This window comes from Harpia harpyja, chromosome 21 (assembly GCF_026419915.1).
Source record: "Harpia harpyja isolate bHarHar1 chromosome 21, bHarHar1 primary haplotype, whole genome shotgun sequence".
Classification (NCBI taxonomy): Eukaryota; Metazoa; Chordata; class Aves; order Accipitriformes; family Accipitridae; genus Harpia; species Harpia harpyja.
In genome coordinates this window covers 12,296,596-12,320,268 of record NC_068960.1, presented here as the reverse complement: position 1 = coordinate 12,320,268, position 23,673 = coordinate 12,296,596, and the positions used below count along the sequence as shown (strand labels likewise).

General features: G+C 36.9%; 1 protein-coding gene across 3 annotated transcripts in view; it reads left to right on the top strand.

Annotated features, from left to right (window-relative positions):
* The window catches only part of PARN (poly(A)-specific ribonuclease), a 62,614-nt gene extending 41,644 nt beyond the window's left edge, over window positions 1-20,970 (top strand). For all 3 annotated transcript variants that reach the window (XM_052772591.1, XM_052772593.1, XM_052772592.1), the window contains exons 22-24: window positions 9,551-9,740; window positions 16,525-16,718; window positions 20,046-20,970. In XM_052772591.1, coding sequence (XP_052628551.1) covers window positions 9,551-9,740; window positions 16,525-16,718; window positions 20,046-20,098 — 437 coding nt within the window. In that variant the 3' untranslated portion in view covers window positions 20,099-20,970. The remainder of the gene's footprint in view (window positions 1-9,550; window positions 9,741-16,524; window positions 16,719-20,045) is intronic.
* The last annotated feature ends 2,703 nt before the right edge of the window (window positions 20,971-23,673 follow it).

Here is a 23,673-nt window from a genome sequence, read left to right as displayed (position 1 = left end):
CATGAGCTCATACAGAATTTACTGTGTGCAAGATATCTTCTTCCTCTAGGCATTGAGTAGACCAATGTATTTAGACAGCAGGGGAGCAATGGACTAAAGCAGGTGCAGCAGCTGAAATTGTGATGGCCTTTCAATGATTCTTGTTTAAATCATTAATCTTTCTGAACTGGTGAGTTTCTCAGACAGGTCTGGACTTTATGGTTTACAAGTGTTTTACAAGGTTTACTCTAGAACCTTCTACTTAGCATGAATGCTTACCACCACAATTTAAAAATATACACGTGTATTTTGAGATTTGTGTGCATATCGGTCTCTTCCCACTGAATTTGGGGAAATGGCAGGCAGTATCTGCTGTATTACCCAGATTCTTTGAAAAAATTATATTTCACATGACTGTGTTCTCACCAATAAGATAATGTGAAATTCATGTCAGATACACACTCCAGGCAGGAAGCTTCCTTAATGTAGACCAGGGAAGCTGGAGTCATACTGTAGTATGTCAAATCTCAGCCATTACTGTTATTTTACTTTTTATTCAAATTACGTGCAGTCTCAAACAGATTCTCTAGCTTTTTGTGATTTCCCCTCTTCTCCCTCCACCCCCCATCAAATTTTGGATTCTTAAGATCCACAAGGTTTTGATGTTTTGGGAAAGCTTGGTTTAAATTTTGCATCAGTGGCTTTGCCTATGATGCTAAGTTTGCAGTGTTGAATCTTATGTGGTACATACATGTGTATACATACATATGTATGTATGTGCAGATATATATAAAAAAATATCTTGGTATTTCTCTTGTTAATTTTTGAGTGGCTTGAATTCTTGTGCTGCATCAAAATGGCATTTAAGATGAGAAACTACTAGTTGTAATAATTGTAGTAAGATATAATCACCTTGTAGATGTGTGCTTTTACATCATTTTCATGCAAGTTGGATTTTTTAAAAACATGTTATCTTGAAGCTGCACATAGTTTTTCAGAAGTTAGTAATGATTTGTTATACATGCCTGTATGCTATATAAAGACTTGAATGAAATAGTTTTGCTAGGAAGACCTGAGCAGTTAGTCTTGTAGGTTTTGCAGTCCTCATGGGTAATAAGGGTTATCAAAATGGAAAAGTTAAAGATTCAGTTTTATTTGGGATGCCTTTTTAGATGGGGACAGTATCAACAGATTGTTTGATGCAGTAGTGAATATGTTAATCCTGGCAATGGAGTGCAATCATTCCTGTAGCAAACTGTATCTGATGGGTGAACGCATTATCTGGATGGTCCTTTTTGAAGTACCCGACATGTGGAGCATTAGCAGGCGCTTCAACTGAAAATGTCTGTGTTAATCTTGAACAGTCTTCTGGACAGCACTGCCATGAGGGTGACTCCAAGCTCAGTTCACTAGTTCTTGTTCTGAAGTTCTTAACAAGTGTCAGAAACGTCATCAGATTTTGCAGGAGTGTGCTTCCTGCAACTGCTCAGCCTTTGCTGAAATGTTTAATTTGGTGGTATTAAAATATACCTAATGGTTTGTGCCAGTCTTAATCCTTCATGGTTACATAAAGGGAATGGCTCTTTTCCCACTCCAACAGTGAGCTCTCACTGCTTTTCTTTTGCTGGTTCTGTGTCCAGAAAAAATAATAAAGGAAAATTCCTGCTGGTTCAGTGATGTGAACTGGCTCATCAGCAGGTCAATAAACACCAGAAACACTGTAAAGGAGGGCATGGGACCAGGTGGCTTGGAGCAGGGGCTAAGAAGCAAGGCATGGGATTCTCCCATTTGGTACCAAGCTGTTAGATGAAATCAGACGTTTTGCCAGACCGTGGGTTCCGTTTCTTTCTGAAAAGCCTTTCAGATCTGAGCTCTCTGTGTTTTGAGTAATAATAGATGTTGAGACCTTCTATCTGACTAGAAAGGAAATGTTCTATACGCTTTACACTTTTAATTTGTAGATTAACAGATCTGAACACTTTACTAGTACTCCTGGAAACTGAAATTCTCCAGTGTTCATTTAAAAGCATTTCTGTACTAGTAAATGCAGGGAATGAGATGTGGTGAATTTCTACTTGTGTTGTTCAGGAATCCTGACTATAACAAGAAAATTAATTGCTGGTTGATATATTCTAGTCCTGGTTTTACAGTGGAACCTGTGGTATAAATCATAATATGGATAGCTATTTTACAGCTTTCACATTACTGATGCAGAATTAAGAGGGCTGATTATAGACTTGCCATCAAGCACCTGCAGCCATATTTTTTCTCATCATTTAAAGAACCCCACAAAACAAACCCTGCTCCATACCCTCTGAGAATAGTAGGGTTTTTTCTTAATGTAATGTTGCAAGTCTTTTGACTACTTTTTCATTTGATTTTGGTTTTTTGAAATGAGTTAATACATTTCACAGCTTTTGTTTCAATTACTGAGGTATTTAAACAAGGTGCAAAGGTTAAGTAGCTTGAATTCTTTCAGTAATTAAATAGCTTCATCTTTAAGAGAGTTAAAATCCTTTATAACAGTCTGCATACATGCGTATAGTGTGAAATGTCTCAGTGGACTATACTATCCTCTGTGTTCTTTGTTGAGAGAAATATTTTGAGTTTAAAACACTGTCTAAGGATCCTTCCTCTTTCTCTGCCATGCTTTGTACTTGGCATTTTGTCTTTCTCTTGTAAAACCATTTTCTTTCAGATCACCTGTTCATTTTCCCATTTTCTCCAAAATGGAGAGTAAAAGACTTATTTTGGTTTGCTCTCTACCTTGCCACCCTCGTTTGCAAGGTGAACAGCTGCTTTGTCACCACATTGATAGTGCTCCCTGCTCTGGATTCAGTTGTCAAAAGAGATGACGATCTTTGTAAAACAGTCTTTTTTAAAAGGCTATTTTAGAATCCGTATAGGCACCTTATGCTATCTTAGGCTAATACAGGAGAGAAAACCAGAAAGGGATGGTCAGCACCATGTACAAATTGGAGTTTTCAATTTTGATACAGCCTGCAGATGGTTGCTATTATCAAATAGAATTCAGAGACTATGGATTCTTCAAATTGTAAAATTACTTTTCTCCATCAGTCTCTAGTATACAGATTCCTTGGAGCAAGGAAATACATCTTCACCAACCTTAAATTGTGTTTCTGTGCAGTCAGTATGTAGCTTGTGAAATTAGGTATGGAGTTAATTAAAAAAGTGGGTATATTTTGTAACTTATCCTAGCATAGCAATTTGTCCTTGAACACTTTGTACTTAATTCTATATCTGTGTCTCTGAACAAAAGTGTTCTTTACAAAGCTAAGATTTTCTTCATGGGTGCCAAAGATTAATGCAGTATTTTACCTCAGTTGATTTGTGGTTTTTTTTTTTTTTCCTAAACAAAAATTTTTAGACATCTGCATTTCTAAGGATGTGAAAATCATCAATCAAGTATTGTTTGTTTTATTTTAGTAAATGCAGTACAGATGATTTCAAAGAGCTGTATTTTCTTATAGTAGTTTGAACAGGTGGTCTGTGTTGGTGAAATTGATAAAAACTCAAGTTCTCTAACAAAATGTTGAGACTTGGCACTTTTTAAATACAGTATCTTCCAACCTGTTTAATGTTGGGGCAACTGAGGAGGAACAATGTGTATGCAGAAGTTTGATAAATTCCCTTGGGAAAGGGGGGGAAAACAGGCATGTTAAATAATTGAAAACTTGTTGAAGCATACATATTTTATGACTGAATGCTACAACTGGTACTAAGACTTGAGACTTCCTAATAGTTACATTGAAGCTGCTTTCTTTATCACTGAATAAAAGACAGAATAAATAATTCTGCTGATCTCCGAGACAGTCAACTGTAGTTATGCTTCTGGAAGTACGTTGACTAAGTAAATACTTTGTAACTTCTTCAGGGCTTTTGAATTTTTCTAAGTGATGCTGGGATCCAAAATTACACTGCATTATAGTTTCAAACAATTATGCATCGACTTCCACGTAGTTAGATGTTTTTACTAGTAAAAGAAATTGTAAGTTAATTTTAATTATCTCCTGGCCTCAGAGCAAACCAAGACCTTCCCTTCAAGATGCTTCAGTGCAGCATGATCCTAGAGGATCTTTCATGAGATCCTGATACTTTGCTTTACTTAATTCTCAGATTTTTTTTTTTTTTTTTTTTTAATAAATTGCAGTGAGGGTTTTTCTTCTATTTAACCTTCCTTGAGGACAAGGACCTTGAGAAGCACACTGATGAAGTGTTACTTCATTCAGCAATGCTGGGCAAGTCTGCTGTAGTTACCTTGGCATGTGCAAGAGGGTTTCAGTGCAGCAGCGCAGCTATTACGGAAAATGGAAAGAAGGCAATCAGGCTTTCTCTAGCTGAATTAGCAGTTATTTTTGACTCCCTTCAGTCACAATTGAAATATTTGTTTATGTCTATTAGAAATAGACCTGTGCAGGATACTTCTGTTTAAAGTGGAGAAAACTATTTTCAGGATAAGGTTTCATGTCAATAAAAGCTTTAGCAAAGGGTATGGTGAATACACCCAACTCAACAAAATAGCTGCCTTGCTAGTGTGGGTTGATGACCAAGGCTTTAAAGAATCCTGTCTGTCATATGTAGGTGTCTTACCCTGGTAAATTAATGAGGCCTTAAATCAGTTTTGACAGTAACGGTGTTAGATGGGTTTACTCTCCTAAAACCCCACTGTGCTGTTCAGTGATGGGTGATGAGTTGGTGTGAGCATTCCAGATGAAAAGAATTTTAAAAAATCCAAACAAAACCAAATCAACCACCACCACACAATGCCCCCCCCCCAACCCCAACACTTTAAAAGCAGGATTTAAGGAAACATGCAGGTTTCTCTGTTGAAATACAATTGAATTGGAATCCTTCTGACCTGCTAACTGTCAAAAGTAACCCAGTTTAACTAACTTATTTTGTAAGCAGACTTGAGAAAATGGTCTAATCCACTATGTTTAGTTGGTTTTTGAAATTACTCTTTCGTCAGGACTACAGAGTAACATATTACATAGGGCAGTTATTCCCACGATCCTTCTTTCCTGCTATAGAAGCATACTTGTTTTGTAGTCTTCTGGATTCTTCTACATGCTTGTGAAATTTTGAAAATCACTGAATAGTACAATAAACTAGTCAGCTAGTTTAGAACTTTATTCTCTGTATGTACTGGGAGAGAAGAGAGCACAAAGATTGTGAGATTGAATCCACGCTGTATTTCCGTATTTGAATGAGAGCCATTCATAAGTAACTCTGGGGTACTACATAGACTTACTCCAGATGAAGAAACACTAAGAAAGAAAACTTACTACAGTAATTTATTGGTAGGAGTCAGTATAGCCTGCCTCCTTCCTAATCCTAAAGATTGCTCATACTTTTAAAAAACTGTTCATTTAGTCTGGTGGGAGAGGGAAAGGTGTCCTGGTGCTCTCCTTGTTCTTTACAGTGTTCTTTATTTTGGCTTTCAAACCAGACTATTTTAAGAAAAAAATTAATGGTAACAGAGTAATTTTTAACATATGTTTTTGATTGTTTGGGGTGTGCTGGTCCTTCTGGAGGTAGACCGAGGTTTCATTTCACCAAGGTTTTTTGTAGTACTACATAGACCAGCCCCATTGCCAGCTCTGCTTCCTTGTTTTAGGCACGGGATGGCCAAGGAACTAGTGAATGGGGGTAAGACTGGGAACTGATTAGTTTACATGTTTAGATGGAGCAAAGAGGCTGTGATTGGACCAGGTTTGAAAATAAACTAGTTTGACACTGAAGAAAAATGCATTTGACAAGGATTACCCTGCCTGAAAAAAAAGTGGGATAAAGAACCAGAAATCGATAATGGCACATAGCTTGGTTAAGTTGGGGAAAATTGGTGCCTAATGGTAGCATAGACAATTTAAAAAAGGGGGTAGGAGAACTGCCTTGCCAGAGAAAATAGGGAACAGTGAGTTTAATATTGAAGAATGTTTAGAGTTATGATAGATTGCAGAAAAGACTGAATTGGGAAAAAGACAAATTGGAGAGGGTAGGGTAAGAGCAGAAATCAGCAGAAATGTTGGCTAGTGAGAATTCTGTCAAGTTCATCCATCTCTTTCTGAGAGAAGCCAACAGAGAGTGTGCCCAGTGCTTCTTATATTGCGTCAACACTAGCAACTATCACTAACTTTTGTAATTCTAGTGGGAGAGGCTGGAGAAGTGCATTTAAAATTTCTGGTCCAACTAATTAGTCGTGTGTGTAACAGTGTGATGCCTTGCAGCAGAAATTGTCCAGGTATGCTTAAAAGTCTGAAAACTGCATATAGGCTGATAAAAACCCCATTAATATTGCAATGCCAATTTCACTAATATTTAACATAATATAGGTGAATTATGCTTATGTATTGGTAAAGTCCATGGCCATGCGATCACATACTGTTTCTTTTGGATTTATGGCTTCTCTGGGAATATGTTAATACATTTGCTGTGTAGGAACCCAACCCTGATTGAATGTACCGTGTAGTGGACAATTTAATTAGGTTAGTTTAAAAGATGCTCTCTAATTTGGGATCTTGAGTCTTTACTTCTGCTTTCTTTTTATAAAATAGGCACATAGCACTGCTGCTTCAACTCATGAGCTTTACTTTGAAACACTGAACAATGCCATGATGAAAAAAGTGCACATGCAAACTTCTGATTTTTTTTAGATGCAGCATGAATAGCCCTAGACGTCAATAAATAAGGCTGTGGAACCATACAATGAATAGTGAGCATAAAACAAAATACTGAATTAGCTACTCACTAATTGAACACTGTCGATCCAACTGAGGCAGCAGTCCCATGTTTTAGGTAGAACATGATCAGATAAGAGAAATGCAGCATCTGTACAGAGGTCACTTTAAGGCTTCACAGGTGAATTTTTACCTTAGTATTTCATAAACTTGAGTGTTTAGTATTGCAGCCTTAATCTGAGTAGTTCTGTGTATTTATTTTATTTATGTATTTTGGGTTTTTTACCTACACGGTTCACTTACATATTTGTCCATGTATTTAAGAGGCTTAATATTGTAAGTGGCCATCTGTCAGCATTTTGCTCTGCGTAAGAGCAAGGACTTGGTGAAAGAGTATCTTTGTACGGATTCCTCTTGGATCACTCAACGACAGTCAGCCTGTTTAGTAGCTTGCCTAATAACTAGAGAAGATGGCATCCTCTAGAAATGCTTTTCCTAAATTAACGTGCAATTACTATTACTTTACTATGAGACAGAAACTTAACTTTACAGCTGCAACTAGTGTAATTAAATGCAGCCATGTAGTGTTGGTTACTAGGTCAGGTTTCTCACAGAAGGATTTATCTTTTCTCTTATGATTTAAATGAATAAGTAAATAAACCACTTAAGTTCTCTTTAGTTTGTTAGAATTCACAAAGCATTCTAGCAGTTAATTTCTTTTGTTGGCAATGCAGAGCGATGTAACTGTATTTGCTTTGTTTGGCAATATGGACAGCATTCATCAAAAAAGCATCAGAGAAAATGCGTTTTAAACTTTTACAGGGAGTTGCTCTTCAGTTCAAGATCATGCAAGATTGGTTTATGTGTGTGACTCCTTAGACTTCTCCATATGCCTTCATTTCAGTTGTTCAATGCATGAAGCAATATATTCAGCATGTAATTCTTTATGTTATATATACATAAATATGTTTATGCATATATTTGTGTGTGTATGTGTAATATGGGTTGCTATAAAATACAGGCCTTATTTCAAGAAAGCAGAGTTGTCTTTGTTCAAAAATATTGACTCTTACACAGATTTATTTTAAAATTGTCTTTAGGCTGCATAAGGATGACTCCCCCCCCCCCCCCCCCCCTTAAATACAGATCGGGTTTGTCAGGGAGTTAAATGTAAGAGCCATAACTTTGGCTTTTAGTTTATAGCAAAACAAATAATGTGAAATGGTTATTGTGTTTTAACAAATCACTATTTACCAGATGATCCATGGTAACTGTGTGCTTGATTTTAGCAAGTAAAAACACGCTTGAGTTTAACTAAACAAATTTTACCCTGAGGAATGTCGGCTGGCATGCAGTAACTCCAGTGAGCGTTATTAATTCATTCACGATGCCTGCACCATACCTTCATGGGCAATAAATACACTCCTAATTCTTATAAACAGATCCTGTAACTGCACAGTTCAAAACAAATACAAGGGGTGTGAAAGGAGGTATGCATAACATCTCTTTGGTTAGTGCAACAATCTCATGAGGCTATTAATCATAATTGCTGGTATCTATTCTTGGGATTAAAATTACATATACAACGCTGTTGCCCAGTTTTATGTACGTTTGAAAGACTTTGCAGCAGCATCTATATGCCATGACTGGTATTATAGGTAATTCATTTCAGAGTAGCATAGCCAATATGCAGAATAGATGATCTATTCTGAAAGGGGAAAAAAACCAAATCCACCCATCTTCTTCACCTTTTCTGAATTGTGATGTTGGCGCTTGCTATTTCTAGTGCTTGGGCTAGAGGAATACAGAATACCGGTATTCAAGATGACAACGCTTCAACTAGAATCAGAAAGTTGGATACACATCTGAAATTTCTACAAAAAGATTGGAAGTACATAATGAAATCAGAATTTTCTCTCCACTACAATTATGGTATTTTAAAATGTGCAGACCAAGTATATGAAAAACAATCTGTGTGTTTTGTTTTGTTTTATATTTAAACTGCTTTACCGATTGGTTTACAATACTTTCTTTCAGTGAGTTAGGCTGAAAACAGCAGAGGACACCAGTTAACAGTCAGTTTAATTTGCTGATTCATCTGTTACAGTGATGGCTTCAGGCCAGAGCTTGGCTTGCAGACTAAAGGCTGTGAGCTGTGAAGATGCTAGGACTTGAAGGAATGTTGGTAAATTGTTGCTGAGTGAAGGCAGTGAAAGTTTTTTCTTTATTTTTGAAGTGTTTCTAATTTTGCACTGACAGAAATCCTTCTACCTTGAACTCACAGTCTTTTTTAGTTAAATGGAGACCAAACATTAGAAAGATACAAGGATGGAACAGCTGGATATTAGTGAAGTGCTGCTTCCACAGATATCTTGTGCAACCAAAAATGCAGCTCAAATAAGCTTATGTTTCACAGCAATCAAACAGAGTTTTGGCAAAGGCTTTGCAAATGTCGTCTTTTCCTGGCAGACTTGCAAAATAAACCTGCTGGGTTAAGTAATGAGACTAAAAGGGAAAAAATCCAGGAAATCTTTTCTTGCCAACAAGCAATCTGGAAGAGGGTTACGACTGAAGAATTGATGGTTTCTAATTTAAAAGAAAAGTCTTAAGTAGATTTAACCCTTTTTGTGTGAAGTCTGAGAAGAGTTTTGAATATTTAATTCAAACATACCATGCGAACTTAGGAGCGTATGGCATTTGCTTTTTTTTTTTTTTTTTTGTAATACTAACATAACAGTGGAACTAGAATTTGTTTATATGAACAGAACAAATAGCTCACTGCCTTATGCTTTTCAAAATAAGTTATTTCAGGGGAGAGGGCATGCTGTCATTTAACAGTGTTTTGTATATAACATCACTCTTCTTCCCCATAGCTGTAAACACCAGCAGGTATGCTGAAAGTTATAGGATCCAGACATATGCAGAGTATGTTGAGAAAAAACATGAAGAAAAACAGGCAAAGAGAAAATGTACAGAAGATAGTTGGAAGGAGATGGAGAGAAAGCGGTTAAAAACTCAATGCACACCTTACGTTTCCCAGAGTCGATACTACTGTGTTAACAGGTGAGACTTTTCCTGCATTCCCAACTTTTGTATTTTTACTGCATTTTTATTAGAAGTCTAGCAATTTTCAGGTGGTTGTGAAGCAGTAGGTGACTTTTTTTCTGTACATATTTCTTTGCATGTAAGTCAGTAGTGGTACATCAGTTGTCACAAGATTGTGGGTAAAGGAGCAGAGGGAATTTCATCACAAACATGATTAGAAAAATTTCTAAAATATTGAGATCTTGAGGGCAGGTCAAATCACAGCTTCTGAGCTTGATGTAGCAGTACCATTTCTTACAACCAAAATAAAAGCATTTTTTTCTTTATTATTTGACACCTCTGAATGGCTTGTGTCATCTGGAAACTTAGAGGTCTTCTTATACCCTTGTAAAGGCCGTCTTGGTTTTTGGATGACTTCCTGTAGTGATAATACTGCCACAGAGAAGGGTATAAATTACCATCTTGAGCAGTCCTGATGAAGTCGTCCTTATGCTTCAGAAACAACAAGGCAAATGACGATACTTGCATTGCTTTAAGCTTTTGGAGTAAAACCTGAAAAGCATTTTAGTTCATTATTTAAGGACAAAATTAAGTCAGGAGATGCCAGTTTTGATTCTGGTACAGTATGTTGCTGTGTGTATTTCTTGTTCCATTTTTACCCTCTTGTGTTAATGACAGGTTTTGGATAGGATGGTAACAGGAGGCTTCTTTCTCAGTCATCTGTGTAGCTGTAAATGGGAAGGGTCTTTTAGTGTTAATATAACTAAAATTAATCAAGTTATTGCCATTCTCCCCCCCCCTCCCCGATTCTGTCAATTCTCTATAAAAATAAGTTTCAGTGGACTGCATAAGTTATACTTCTGTAAGGTGGTGTTTGGGGGTTTTTGTTGTTTGTTTGTTTTGGGGTTTGGGAGGGTTTGTTTTGTTTCGTTTTTTCCTGGATAGACAGACCAAATGAGATGGTCATAAAACCAACACTGAGGTCTTTCTGCTTTATTTTCTTGGGAATGCTCTGATAAGTTCTAGCTCTCATTATATCTTCCTGTAAATGTTATCTGTCATGTAACAAATATAATAAACTTATTCTGTTCTTCTCACTTACATGAGCTTCTGATTTGCCTACTTTGCAAAACTAAATGCAGGTGTGCATTTTGGCTAGCTGTCAAATGTTCATGGCTTTTCTCATGGTGGGAATTCTGAATGTGTTAGAGACATGTTTGATCCCTAAAAACCATATGGAGGAACCTGGTGATAAAATCTGTATCAAATGAAATTAGTCTAATTGAGCTACTGTACTCAGGAAAACTTGGGAGTGCATGCTGTGAAGAGATGAGGAGCTCTAAAAATTGTCCTGGCACTCATTTACATGTGGCTAACATTTAGGTCTATAATTAAGTCTGTATTAAAAAGAAATACTAAGTTCTAGTTTTATTTCTACTAGAGGAAGTATCTCTTCTCAGTGAATATTGTTTTTTGGGTATCTGTCAGATTCTAGACAGATGGTAAGAGTGGCAGCTTATGGTTTGAACTGTAGACAACCTACTCTTAATATATACTTTGGAAGACGGTAAATGCAGAAAGCTGATTTGTTGTTGTCTCACAAGGAAGTTTGAGGACTACTGCAAATGTATAATTTGGAAAATTGCTGAACAAAATTTTTAGTGAATTCTTTCCTTAAAATTATGATATACTGCAATGAGTTGTATGCCTAATCACTTAATCTCATTGAAAAATTTTAATCTATTTTTTCTAGTGTTGTAAAATTCTGCAAGAAGCAGCCTTGGTTTTAGATGATCAACACTTTGATAGCCTTGGATAGCAGCCTTTATTTTGTTGATAGACCTTCTTTTGTAATTGATGTTACATGAATTTGTGTTCTCTCATTATTCCATGAATAAAGTGATTTGGTTCTGTCTCAAATTCCCTTTCATGCAGGTCTTTTGATATGTTTTTCTTAATTTAATTTTTGTTACTAATTAGACTGTGTTCTCTTGTCAACTAATCTTTTGTAAATGTTTCCTCTGAAGTGTAATCTGGTTAGGTATAACATGGAACTGCAAACCTTGTGGTCTTTCAGTTCACTCAAGAGGAACATTTTCCTTGTGTTTGCAGACAAAGATGTCTCAAAAATACTTATTTTTACTTTTAAATATATATAACCATTTTATATAAAATATAATAAATATAATTAAAATATTTATATAAATCAATCAGGACAAATATATATGTGTGCATGTATATGTGTGTATATTTGTCCAGATTAATTTGAATCATATATAGTTGAGCACTCAATACTGTGATGTATTTAGCAGCTGATCTCTTATAATAGCTTCATGTTACTACATCCTTTATTTATTTATTATTTAATAAGCTTGCTGCATCAGTTTCTGCCAGGGAGCACAGCTGCAGAATAGCTGTTCCTCTCCATGATGACAATATATCTTGGCTACTTTTTCATTCAGTAATGAAGTTGTTGGGTATTTCTTGTAAGGAACTTTTGTCTTAAATTGACAGATTGATAAGTATGTAACAAAGGTTCTTTAATTCCTGTCTTACTTAAAAAACTATAGTTCCGTAGAGGAACTACTCTAGAAAGTACAGTATAATAGTATTAATAGCAGTCACAAGGTAAAATCACTTATAATTCATATATACACCTTGCATATAACTTATTACTACTGTTAGATATCAAAATGGATTTTAATGGGAATATGCCTGATAATTAATGTCAGATGGAGAAGTAGAGGAAAAACTGATGCATTTGACAAATCTTCAAGTAGTTAATAAGATCCCCTTCTCTAAAGCTGTTCTCTATTCAGAACACACTTTTGAAATGGATGGATTACAGCCTCTTGTGTATTATACAGTACTGGCTATGTTGTGCTTAGCAAATATAACTGCCTGCCAGCTCTGCCATGACTGTTAAATTCATGGGTTTAACATCTTTTCCTTAGCAAAACAGTGTTGAACCATAGCATGAAAAATGAAATAGGGTATGTTGTATGTAAAACTAGATATCGTGCTCTACTTGTATTTACTTATTCTAATTTTCCTGATCATCATCTAGGAACGAGTAAAACAGAATAAGGCCAATGGCAAAAGACTTAAACTAGTATGAAGTACTGGGAGGTGATATGTCATTTTGCCTTAAAAATTTTCTAGCTAAAACCAGGAGTGCTGCATCTCCTGTCAAGTCAGGGTGCTGTTTTTAGCACCACTTCCTCGAACGCCTTTATTTTGCTGAAGATAGTTTTTCTCATTTTTGAAATGTTCATGTATTTCTCCTGATGATTCTTTTGTTTTTTATAGAAATGGTTGTTTACAGTGGTTTATTACTAAATAAAGAATAAGAATTGGGAAAAGCTGAGTCATTAAAGATATGGGTTATAAATACTGCAAGCAAATTATTATAGTATTCCAGTATTCTAGTGTTATTTCAGGTGATTTCATCTGCTCTTAAGCTGATATGACTGATTTTTATAATGGGTCAGTAACTACTCCCACCCACCCCCCCCCCCAGTGTTGTCAAAGTGGCAAGAGAACACAGGGTTTATGTTTTCATTTACATAAAATTTACTTGAAGTCGGAGGTCTGTATATATCCAGGCCAATTCAAGATGCTGTGTTGTGTTGGAAGTAAGTGATCCTTTTAAAAGTAGGACATGCTTTTCCAAAACAGAAAATGTTTAATGCTACATCTTCATAATTATTTTCCCACTTTTTGCCCCCCCTCCACTTGCTGATTCTTTCAAAATAATTACCATAGTACTAGTTGGGTTGCTGCTATTTAGTAGCTGAAACGACATTTCAAAGTTCATGGGCAGTTTAATCAGGTGGAGTCCCTGCTCTTTCTGGCAGTAGAGTGATCTATAAGTCCTCCACATCCTGTTGATTCAGCAAATTGTGTTTAGTAATAATGTTGCTAGTAATACTGTATTCTTTGTTGATTAGGATTGTACTTAATAGGAATAGAATTTGAGAATAAAATCTAGATTTTTCTGTTTCTACCACCTTCTTCCAGTGGCATTCATCCTTGTCAGGTTTGCCTGTGGGCTGGCATTAAAATAGGTCAACAGAAGGGAGAGGTTGGGGAAGAAGGACTAGTGGAAACTGCTGTCATTGAAGAGGCTTGGAACCCTACCTACCTACCATCATCACTGACTGATGCGAGAGCTATATTGTGCTCACTAAGTAGATTTGCCAACTGGCAACATATGATAGGCTTTTCTTGTGGTGGGGTGTTTTGGGTTCCCCCCCCCCCCCCCCCCGAAAAAAAAAAACTGCACCCCCAAAAACCCCAACCCCAACCTTGGCTAGTAATTTTATTTAAAAAATGAGAACAATCTCCATTTCAATATACAAAAGAAATTTCAGAACATCTTTAAATATATTCTTTTAAAAAAAAAATTATCACCTGATTAACTGTTGTACATGTGTGTTTGGAAACTTAAGTGCTGCATTTGTTAATGGATGATGTAAGTCTGTGTCTCTAAACGGTTCAGGTATCCAAACAGTTGAGGATCCTAAAAAATGTATCTGAATTGTACAATTACTGATAGCTATTAGTTTGTTCAGTTCTTCCACTTTTAGTTGTTTCTCAACAGAGTAAGGAAATTGAGACAGAAATATGGATATATTCCAAAATAGCTGGTATAATTAGAAAACCGAACTTTGCTCTGAGTAGTGCTTTAACTTGTATATACAACCATACTGATTTGCTCTTATTACTAAGTGAATAAATAATGTTGCTGTAGTCCTTGAATCTTCTTTTAGGTTAAAGAAGAATAAGACACAAAAAACCCAACTCTTAGTCGTCTAGAAGCCATGCTGTCAATGAATGAATGTAGAATAAAATTAATATTTTGGGAGAAAGCAAGAAGTCAACAGTTCTTGATTATATTTTTGGATCTTGTGCTGCTGATTTTTTTGATGGGTTTTTTTTCCTCTTAAGGTATCTGCCGCAAGAACATAAGGCCTAAAATTAATTTTTATTTTGTACTTTGGTACAAACCTAAATGTGCACTGAAGGTCAAGAACTTGTTTATCTTTATTTGCAATAACTTCTCAAGAGTTTAAGTTGAAAAAAATTAAATTCAGCCGTAAGACCTTTCAGAAAGGGTGCCTCTTCCTACAGTGAGTGCAAGTTCCCTTCTAAGAGCCAAGTGCTCATACTATGTCTAAGAAATCCTGGGATCGTAATTTATGGCTCCTGAATTGTCCTTCCTTATGTGTTTTTCAGAGTAGTTTTCCCAAAAGTAGAATTCTTACACACTTTTCTAAACAGCGGGCTTTTTTAAAAAAATATATGTAGTAGTTTTTCATTTTCTAAATGCTCTTTCATCACTAGACTTTTTTTCTTTCCAAATGTAGTTTTTGCCTGTTTTACAATATTGAAGTGTGTATGTAGGATAAACAGTTCTATCCAGCTTTTTGGCTTGCATTTTTCTATTGGTGGTAGTTGCAGTGTGACTCGAAATCATGATTTCTAAGAAATCGTGCAAGAAGGTCTTCTGTGTGTGAATGTTTGGAGAAAAAGCTAGTTATTCATCAAAGTAAATGGTGTTTGTGCTCCTAAAGTGGAAGTAAGAGCATGAGGCTTAATCATATGTTTCATGTTTGTTTATTGCCTTTGGACATCCCAGAAAGAATCTGTTTTAAATTGCAAAATGTTCAGCTGAAAAAAATTCCATTTCAAAGCCAAAACTATACAGCCAAATTTAACAGTCCTTTAGCTGAAACCTTATTGAAACACCATAATTCCTTGCTATTATTGATTAGAAAGAAAAAATAAAATAGCTTGTAAAGCTTGGTATTAATTTTTATTTAAATAAAAGAATAGAACATAGCTTAGGTGCATACAGCCATTTTGTGTAGTTCTTAATGAAAAACTAAAGGTTTGTGAGTCTAAACCTACCTTTTTTTTTAATTGGCTGTTCTAAAAGTGCATTCAAATAGAAATTTAAGTAGCTGATATTCACGTATCTAGAAGTTTGTAATGGGAACTATTTTTTTAATTAGCCCCTTTGCTACTGTATTCTTTCTCATACTCATGTTAATTTGATTTTCATATTGTCATTTGTCTTTCAAGGAAACTTAACAATAGCATTCCAGTCGAATGAAAATCTATGCAGTGTTATTTCAATGTATGCTGAATGAAATGGAGCTCTAAGTTCATCTTCATGCTGTATTAGTCAGGCTTCATTCAAACACTACCTATGGAATGAGTGTGCAATTTTTTGTACCTTTTATTTTACCAGCCTGTTGGATGGTAGGACTCTGATTTAAAGTTTATTATATGGAGCTTGATGGTTTTCTCTACATTTATATAGTAGAAATGCTTTTATAACTGCATATAGTTCCAGGAGAGAGGATGAAGTTAGCATGTAGAATCCTTCAATATCAAGATGTGTGTTTGAGGCTTAACAGTTGTGTATAACTTCGTGTCTATTGAGAATGCTTTACAAGAGCTTTCATAACTAAGAGAATAAAAATTAAAACTAAGCAGGGATAGAGAACCGCTTTAATTACATTTGAGCTGAGTGATCTCATCAGAATAGCAGCTAAGCATGAAACATCTGTAGTACAAAGAATTAATACCTTCATCTACATAAGACTGGATTAGATAGCCAATTGATGGAATTTTACAGTTAAGTCAGATCTTCCAGATAATGTAATTTCATGGTACACCACTTACTATAGTTTATTCTACTGCCTTCATAAGCATTTAATAGATGTATAACAACTAGTACCTATGTAATAGTTATTCTTGACTTGTTCATAATCATATTTCTTCTACATTTCAGTTTTACAGGTACCAGTACAGTAGGAAAGAGAAGCATGAGTCCCATTCAGGAGGAAACCGGTTCTGATGATATGGAAGAGGGAGAAGGCCAAGATCCAGAATATGATCAGACAGACTCTTGTGCAGAGTCCCTTCCAGATGGTAAGAAGAGAGCCAAAAAGTTCAAAAAGATCAAGACAGAACAAGTTCCAGCAGGTAAGCGCAATGTTTGTGCACATGGTTTTCTCCTCTGTTTGGAACTACCCTAGGCCTGAACAGAATTGAAGTTGTTTTCTTGAATATCTTAACTCAGTGCAAAATAACTTATAACAGTGACTTACTCCATTACATTCATAGAAATCCAGAAAAGTTATTTAAACTGAAGATTGCATCATACAAAAATTGTAAAATACCAAACCAAACCCAACCCCCCCCCAAAACCCCCAATCCCCAAACCAAAAAAACCCCACAAACAAAACCCCACCCACCTGAGTCCAACCAAAGGAAGCAGGATGTAGTTGATTTCTTACTTGCTTACTTTCTTCCTTAAAATAAAGCTCTTTAAATATTTTTAGCTATTCTTAATCCTTTTTTTATGTGACTTTCTAGTCAAGGTTACCCAATATGTTTTGCATATTGTAAGCTAAATTGAAGGAGCTCTGGAAGTAGGATTCTAGAGTAGATTTCCCTGTTAATCCAGTATTTTATCACAAAATGTCACATTAACTTAATGTGGACATTTTCTCTTAAGCTTGATTGGATGGAGTTGTAGCATACTCGACTGCACGTAGCTTGACCTGTGTCGTGGTTTAACCCCAGCCGGCAACTAGCACCATGCAGCTGCTCACTCACTCCTCGCCCACCCCCAGTGGGATGGGGAGGAGAATAAAAAAAACGTAAAACTCGTGGGTCGAGATAAAAACAGTTTAATAACTGAAATTTAAAAAAAAAAAAAGTAACGAAAAGGAAGATAACAGAGAGAGTGAAATATAACCCAAGACAGACAAGTGACCAGTGCCCAGCCAGTCCCCGAGGAGCAATTGCACACACCTCCCCCCCCCAGCCAACTCCCCCCAGTTTGTATACTAAGCATGACATCATATGGTATAGAATATCCCTTTGGCCAGTTTGGGTCAGCTATGCTCCCTCCCAGTTTCTTGTGTATCTGCTCACTGGCAGAGCACAGGAAACTGAAAAATCCTTGACTTAGGATGAGCACTACTTAGCAACAACTGAAAACATCAGTGTGTTCTCAACTTTATTCTCATACTAAATCCAAAACACAGCACTATACCAGCTACTAGGAAGAAAATTGACTCTATCCCAGCTGAAACCAGGACAGCCTGCCAGATGTGTGTCATTAGACAGCCTCTGTTGCTTGCAGATGAGTCTAGTTTTAATAAACCTGCCTGCTGCCCTGAAAGCTAACGTACCCACCCTTTTAATTAGCACTTTAAGACTATATATCCTGATAATATTGCACTAACATTCTTTATTTACAGTTATTTGTGAGATAAGATATATCTGTAAGTTGAGAAAACAATGGAATTTCTCAGTCTGGTCAGAATATTATTTACCTCTACAATTAAGCCAAAACTTTGACAGTCTACCTGCCTGCCCCTCACCACTCCTCTGGCACACCACTTCCCACAATGCTGTTTTAGGCTGAGTGCAGTTGGACCCAATCAGACTGCTGCTTTATATCCCTTGGTATAAATAACTAGGCTGCAACTGCACTGAAACCCTTTCCTCTCTAGAACATTTCCTGAGCATGTGTTGACTTTCTGAGACAACTCAATGAAGGAGTAAGCGGCCAGACAGATGCTGATCTACTGGGCCCTTAAACTTACGCAGGCCCTTTAGCTTTCTGGGTGCTTTGCATTTACAAATCACTTCACTGTGGGTGTTTTTCTGATTAGACTTGGCAAGACAATGATGAAAAGTGAGTGTGTTTAAAATCCTTTCCAAACATTTTGGACAGGTGGGTCATATTCACCCTTAACAGTTCTTGTAGTCTACCACATGCTCTGAGTAAGCCTTTGCTTATTTAAAAGGCTTACTGGACCGTGAGCAGATCATTCACATTTCATGGACTGCTAGTTGTTGAAGCTTGAGGAATCTCACTTTCAGGAGATGCAGATTTTGAAAAGTAGAAGAAATAGTAGTTTTTTGTTGTAAAAGTGTCAAACTGTGGATTTGCCCAAGTGATAAAATTTTTTTTTCTTTCTTCTGTTATGTATTTTAGAAATTTTCTTTTTTTTTAAATCTGCTTTAGAACTCACAATGTAATGCTTGCAAAATGAATAGTGTTTCTAACACAAATTATAAACCCAAATAATCTTTTTCTTTTTTCTAAAAACTGTTTTGATGTATACATTGGTATAGGCAATGTTCTGTGTGGTGTTTGTAACCATAGCCTTTATTGTTCTTTATGTGGTTGAAGACTTTTCACCTAGGGTTGATGTAAGGGGTTTTTTGCAGACTTTAATACCTACATAATTTTTAGCCAAAGTACTTTGAACTGTATGTCTGACTAAACATAGGCAGGTGACAATCTGATGGCTTTGTTTCACCTGATTTGTTTTGCGAGGTTGTGTGAGTTACTGCAGTCTGTAAAAAAACCAAACAAACAACAAAAAAAACCCCCAACAACAAAAAAACCCTTAGGTCACATGATTTTAAACCTCAAAATATTTTACTTTTAGTGATCTATTTGTTGTTGACTCTATTTCAACTTTTGTTAGTAATTTCTTGTAGGAATTGGTTAGACTGTATTAAATTAAATCATGTCTTAATTATTGGTCATCTGGAGCACTGTCTGTATTGAAGTATATTCAAATATTAATATTCATAGTTAAAACTTCATTTCAATACCTGCGCTAGCCACTTTTATCCAGAAAGTGGTATTGTATACCAAGCATCCTTTCTCCTGATTTGGTAGAGTAAAATCTTAGCTGATTCAAAAGCTGTGCTTGGAAATTGCTTTCTTCTTGTAGTTCAATAGGGCAATTGGGCTGTGCAAGCATATGCAAAATGACAAGACTTGTCTACTGTAATTCCAAGTATAAAATTCATGCTCTGTATTTGCCATTATGGAAATATACATTATTGGTATTTGTGTGATTCATCTTTCTTCTGCATCTAATTTGGGCTGGAAATATTCTTCATTGTCTTAACTGTCTTAAACAAGAATAGCTGGAAGTACACTTGGGAAAATAGTATTATTTAACTTTATCATCCCAGTTATTGCAAAACCAAAATTACTTGTATTTTGCAATTAATATTTTTAATCCAATATTTACTATTTAGGTAAGAAACTTGACATTAAACTTTTTTTTTTTTTAAGTACCTAATCATAAACAGTCTCTTGGTTTCCCTTTGTAAGTATTGACTTGTCAGTAATGTATCTAGGGCCTCACTATGGTGGAGAAAATATGTCTTTGTATGCTCTGAAAGAATAAAAATATTCTTGATTTAATTTTTATTCCTTTCAGTGTTCGTATATTGAAGTCTTTAATATATTGTTCCATGACTGTCTTCTAGGAAGCCTCACAGCTAGTTCCACTGGAATTTTTGAAGTCCCTGAAACATGGTAGGAAACAACTGCCTTAACAAGTGGAATTGATTGAAGGCAGTTGTGAGAATACACCTCTTGGAAGCCATACTTTATTTAAATAAAGTGGTGTTAACAAAGCAGTATGTGTCCTGAAAATCAGTTTAATTATTTTAAACTGTTCATTGAACAATCACTGTCAATTTTACTTGTGCGTATATTAACTAGTATATGATTCATTGTTGATCATGTGAAATCCTTGCTGTCGTAAATGATGTTAGATTTAAGAAGCAAGACTAAACGTATTTTGGCCACCTACTTTGGCATGCTGGCTATGAAATGTACAAAAAGAACTGGCACTCTATGATTTTGTGGTAGGCTATTTCCTGTGCTTGAGGGGAGTTACCACAAATCTCCTAATCTTTAGCTATTTTTTCAGGCAATATCAGTATGCTGTCAGCATTCTTGAAACAGGTAGAACTGCAGTTTTGCATTCTGGAAATCTTTTTTAGTTTTCCATTCTCTACCCCCCCACCCCTTGTGCAGCCAGTATTCATCTAAATACCAACTTTACGCATACCTTACCCTTTCAAAAACCTGTAACTTAGAAGTTTCTCAAACATTAATTTCCTGGTGGGAGGTAGTTATTCTTTGTTTTCTCATTTATTGCTGTTTTCACTCTTAAGTCTTGATCTGTTTCTTCCCTCCTTCTTCCCCAGCTTGTGGGGTTTTTGTAAAAATGTTTTCTGGTACCTGTGACAAACCTGCTAACTGCACCAGCCCTTTATTTGTTTAAAAAAGGATCTGCATTGGTAGTTTTCAGAAAATGTTTGATATTTAACATTTTTGTATCATGGAAATAAAACCAAAATATGTATTTCCATAAAATGAAAATTAAAGACATTTTCTTAGGAACTGGTTTGGTTTTATTTATTAGCTTCTGAAATGTTTTTAATGAACTCTCCTTTTTTCATCATAACAATTTTTTTTGTCAGCCTGTCGTTAGCAGACCTTTTTGGTTCATGGACTACTTTCAAGATATTTGTGAAATGTAACCAAGAAAAGCAAGCCTGTTGTCATAAGATTTAAATCACTATGCGTTTCCCTTGGAGGGGGGGAAAAAAGAAGAAAGTTCTACAAATCAGTGAGTTCAAAACCATTGCTGTGGAAGAGTGGGATATTAAGAAGGCTTCATCAGATTGTATTTACATTAGAGTGGGAACCACTGTCATTTAAACAATGCAATAACCTGTTTGAAGGTATGCCAAAATTTGTGGGTTTTTAAATGTGAGAGCTATCTTGAACTTGCATTGCAAAGGGAAAAATAATTTAAAGACATTAAATATGAAATGTTTTATTTCTAACCTTGGAATGCTACCAGAAGTAGTGTAATTAAGTTGTTGGTGTTTTAATAGCAGCTGTATCATCACATTCTCACGCTAAAATGTGGGAAAGAAGACAGTGTTATTAGTGATGCAAGGGGAAATTAGTAGCTGAACTCTTCTGCTCTCAAGGATCCAGAGACTTTTCTTCTCTGAGACTCATGACCTTAGGAGTAAATACTTAAGTCACTTTTATCTTGAGTATCCAAACCTACAAAGAAACTGCAAATTTACTTCTCAGAATATATGCAACACTTAAAAGTTGTATAAAATATTCATCTCTCATGGAAGTGATTCAGGTAATTTGTATGGTGTTCTCTCCAAATGGTGCGGAGCATGGTTATTAGCTATATATCCCAAAGAACTGGCATAATGTGATTTGGGAGGGAGCTTAGAGTCATGATGTCAAACGGATACAAAAGCATTTAATGGGATTGTCAGAAGTATAGGTGAAGAGGCAAGGAAGTCTGCTCAAGAGCTCTACAGGCCCGTGCTGTCACAGAGAATCCACCTGGAGTCTTGGCCCTGAGGCCATTAGGATCTTCATGGTACTGACTTCACTCTTGAACAGCAACATTTACATACCTGCAGGGAAAATATAGGTCTTAATTGCATTACAATACAGTCCCTTAAAAACTTGTTTCTTCAGAGTAGGCCATGTGCATCCTTCTCTAAACTACAAAGGTTAATAGATATATTCCCACTATTTCTACCCTCCTCCCCTGCCGAACTGTCGTTTGAGGAGCAGGACGTTATTTATCTCTACCTGTAACTAATACCTCTTAAGAAAATACTACTCTTCCATTTTCTTGTCCTTATATGTGTTTGATTTTAACATTTAACACCTAGGTAAGCTGCTAAAATGTGACTGCATGTGGGGCTATAGTATTTGTAATGCTAAGTTTGGGTGGAGAACTGTCAGGGGTCAGTGACGGGTGGTGTCCCAAGAAGGAACTGGCCTTATTGATACCGCATCAAACCTCATTATTCTGTGGGGTTTGGTACACTTCCCTTTGTTTTAAATGAAATCATTAATTCTAGAAGGGAGAGAATGTAGCTTCTTAACATTAGGTCCACAGTTGTTTCCTAATGTATGTTTAAAATATGTGCATAGAATTTGGATCTTTACAGCGTTTGTTTCTGAAAAACAAAGCTGTCATTGCTAGTCTTCATGGCTACGGAGTTTCCTGGGTCTTGATCGCTGGGGGTTTTATGTACTGTTACCTGCCTCCAGAGGTACGGCGAGGCATCGGTCTGGCTGCTTCACCGTAGAGCTGGGATAGCTGGTAAGTTGCTGAGAGGCTATGTTTTGGCCCGGTAAAAAGTCAGATGCATCTGTGTAATACTTTGATTGAATTACTTTTTTGAATGACTTTTTTTCTTTTTTTTCCCTTCATTCCCTTTTTCTTCCCGGGGCTGGGCGGGGGAGGGACCCACGGATCTCTTCAATTTGAGAGCTATTGTTTTGCTTTCTGTTTGGAGGAGCAGGGATGGCTGCACCTAGTTCAGCGTCCTGCACAATCGCGCCTGTTCGGGGCCGAGCCAGCTCCGGGCGGGAGGACCGGACCCTCTCCTCTCCCCTCCCTTCGGCGTTCGTTGGCGGATGGGGGGCGGCGCGGCCTCCCCCCTCCCCTCTCCCCTCAGGGCCCGGCCGGGGGTGCTGAGGCAGCTCCCCTCCGCGCCGCCAGGTGGCGGGCCGGGGCCGGGGCCGGGGCCGGGGCCGGGCTGAGGTAGAGGCCGCCAGGAGGCAGGGCGAGGTGAGCCGCGTGGAGCCAGGGGCTGCAGCCGCCTTAATAAGGGTTCTTATTTCTGCTCGCCGATTGTATAAAACAGCCAGCATTACCTTGCTGTTAGCAGTACTGAAGTGAAAGGTTTTCTTCAGCAAATGGCCAGGGGTTTTACTGTAACTGTGGGTGTCCTGCGGAAGGCCGTCCTTGCTTGTGGAGAGGTTAGAAGTGTCCGGTTCCTCACCGTTGGCTGTGAGGGAGAGGGAGTTGGAAGCTGCGTGGGGGTCGGAGTGGGGGGCGATATGCTAGGGACGATGTTAGAAGCAACAAGCAACAGCATGTAGAAGTGCTGGAAGTAGGAGTTGAAGAAAATGAGGAATTTCCTTGAGAAAATGAGGGAAACTTGTGCATAACATTGAGGAGAAAAGATGAGAACTTGGGAGTGTAGCCCTGAAAGTGAAACAGGCTGAAGAAATGGTGTGGAGAAACAGGGGGGGAGTTTCAGCAGG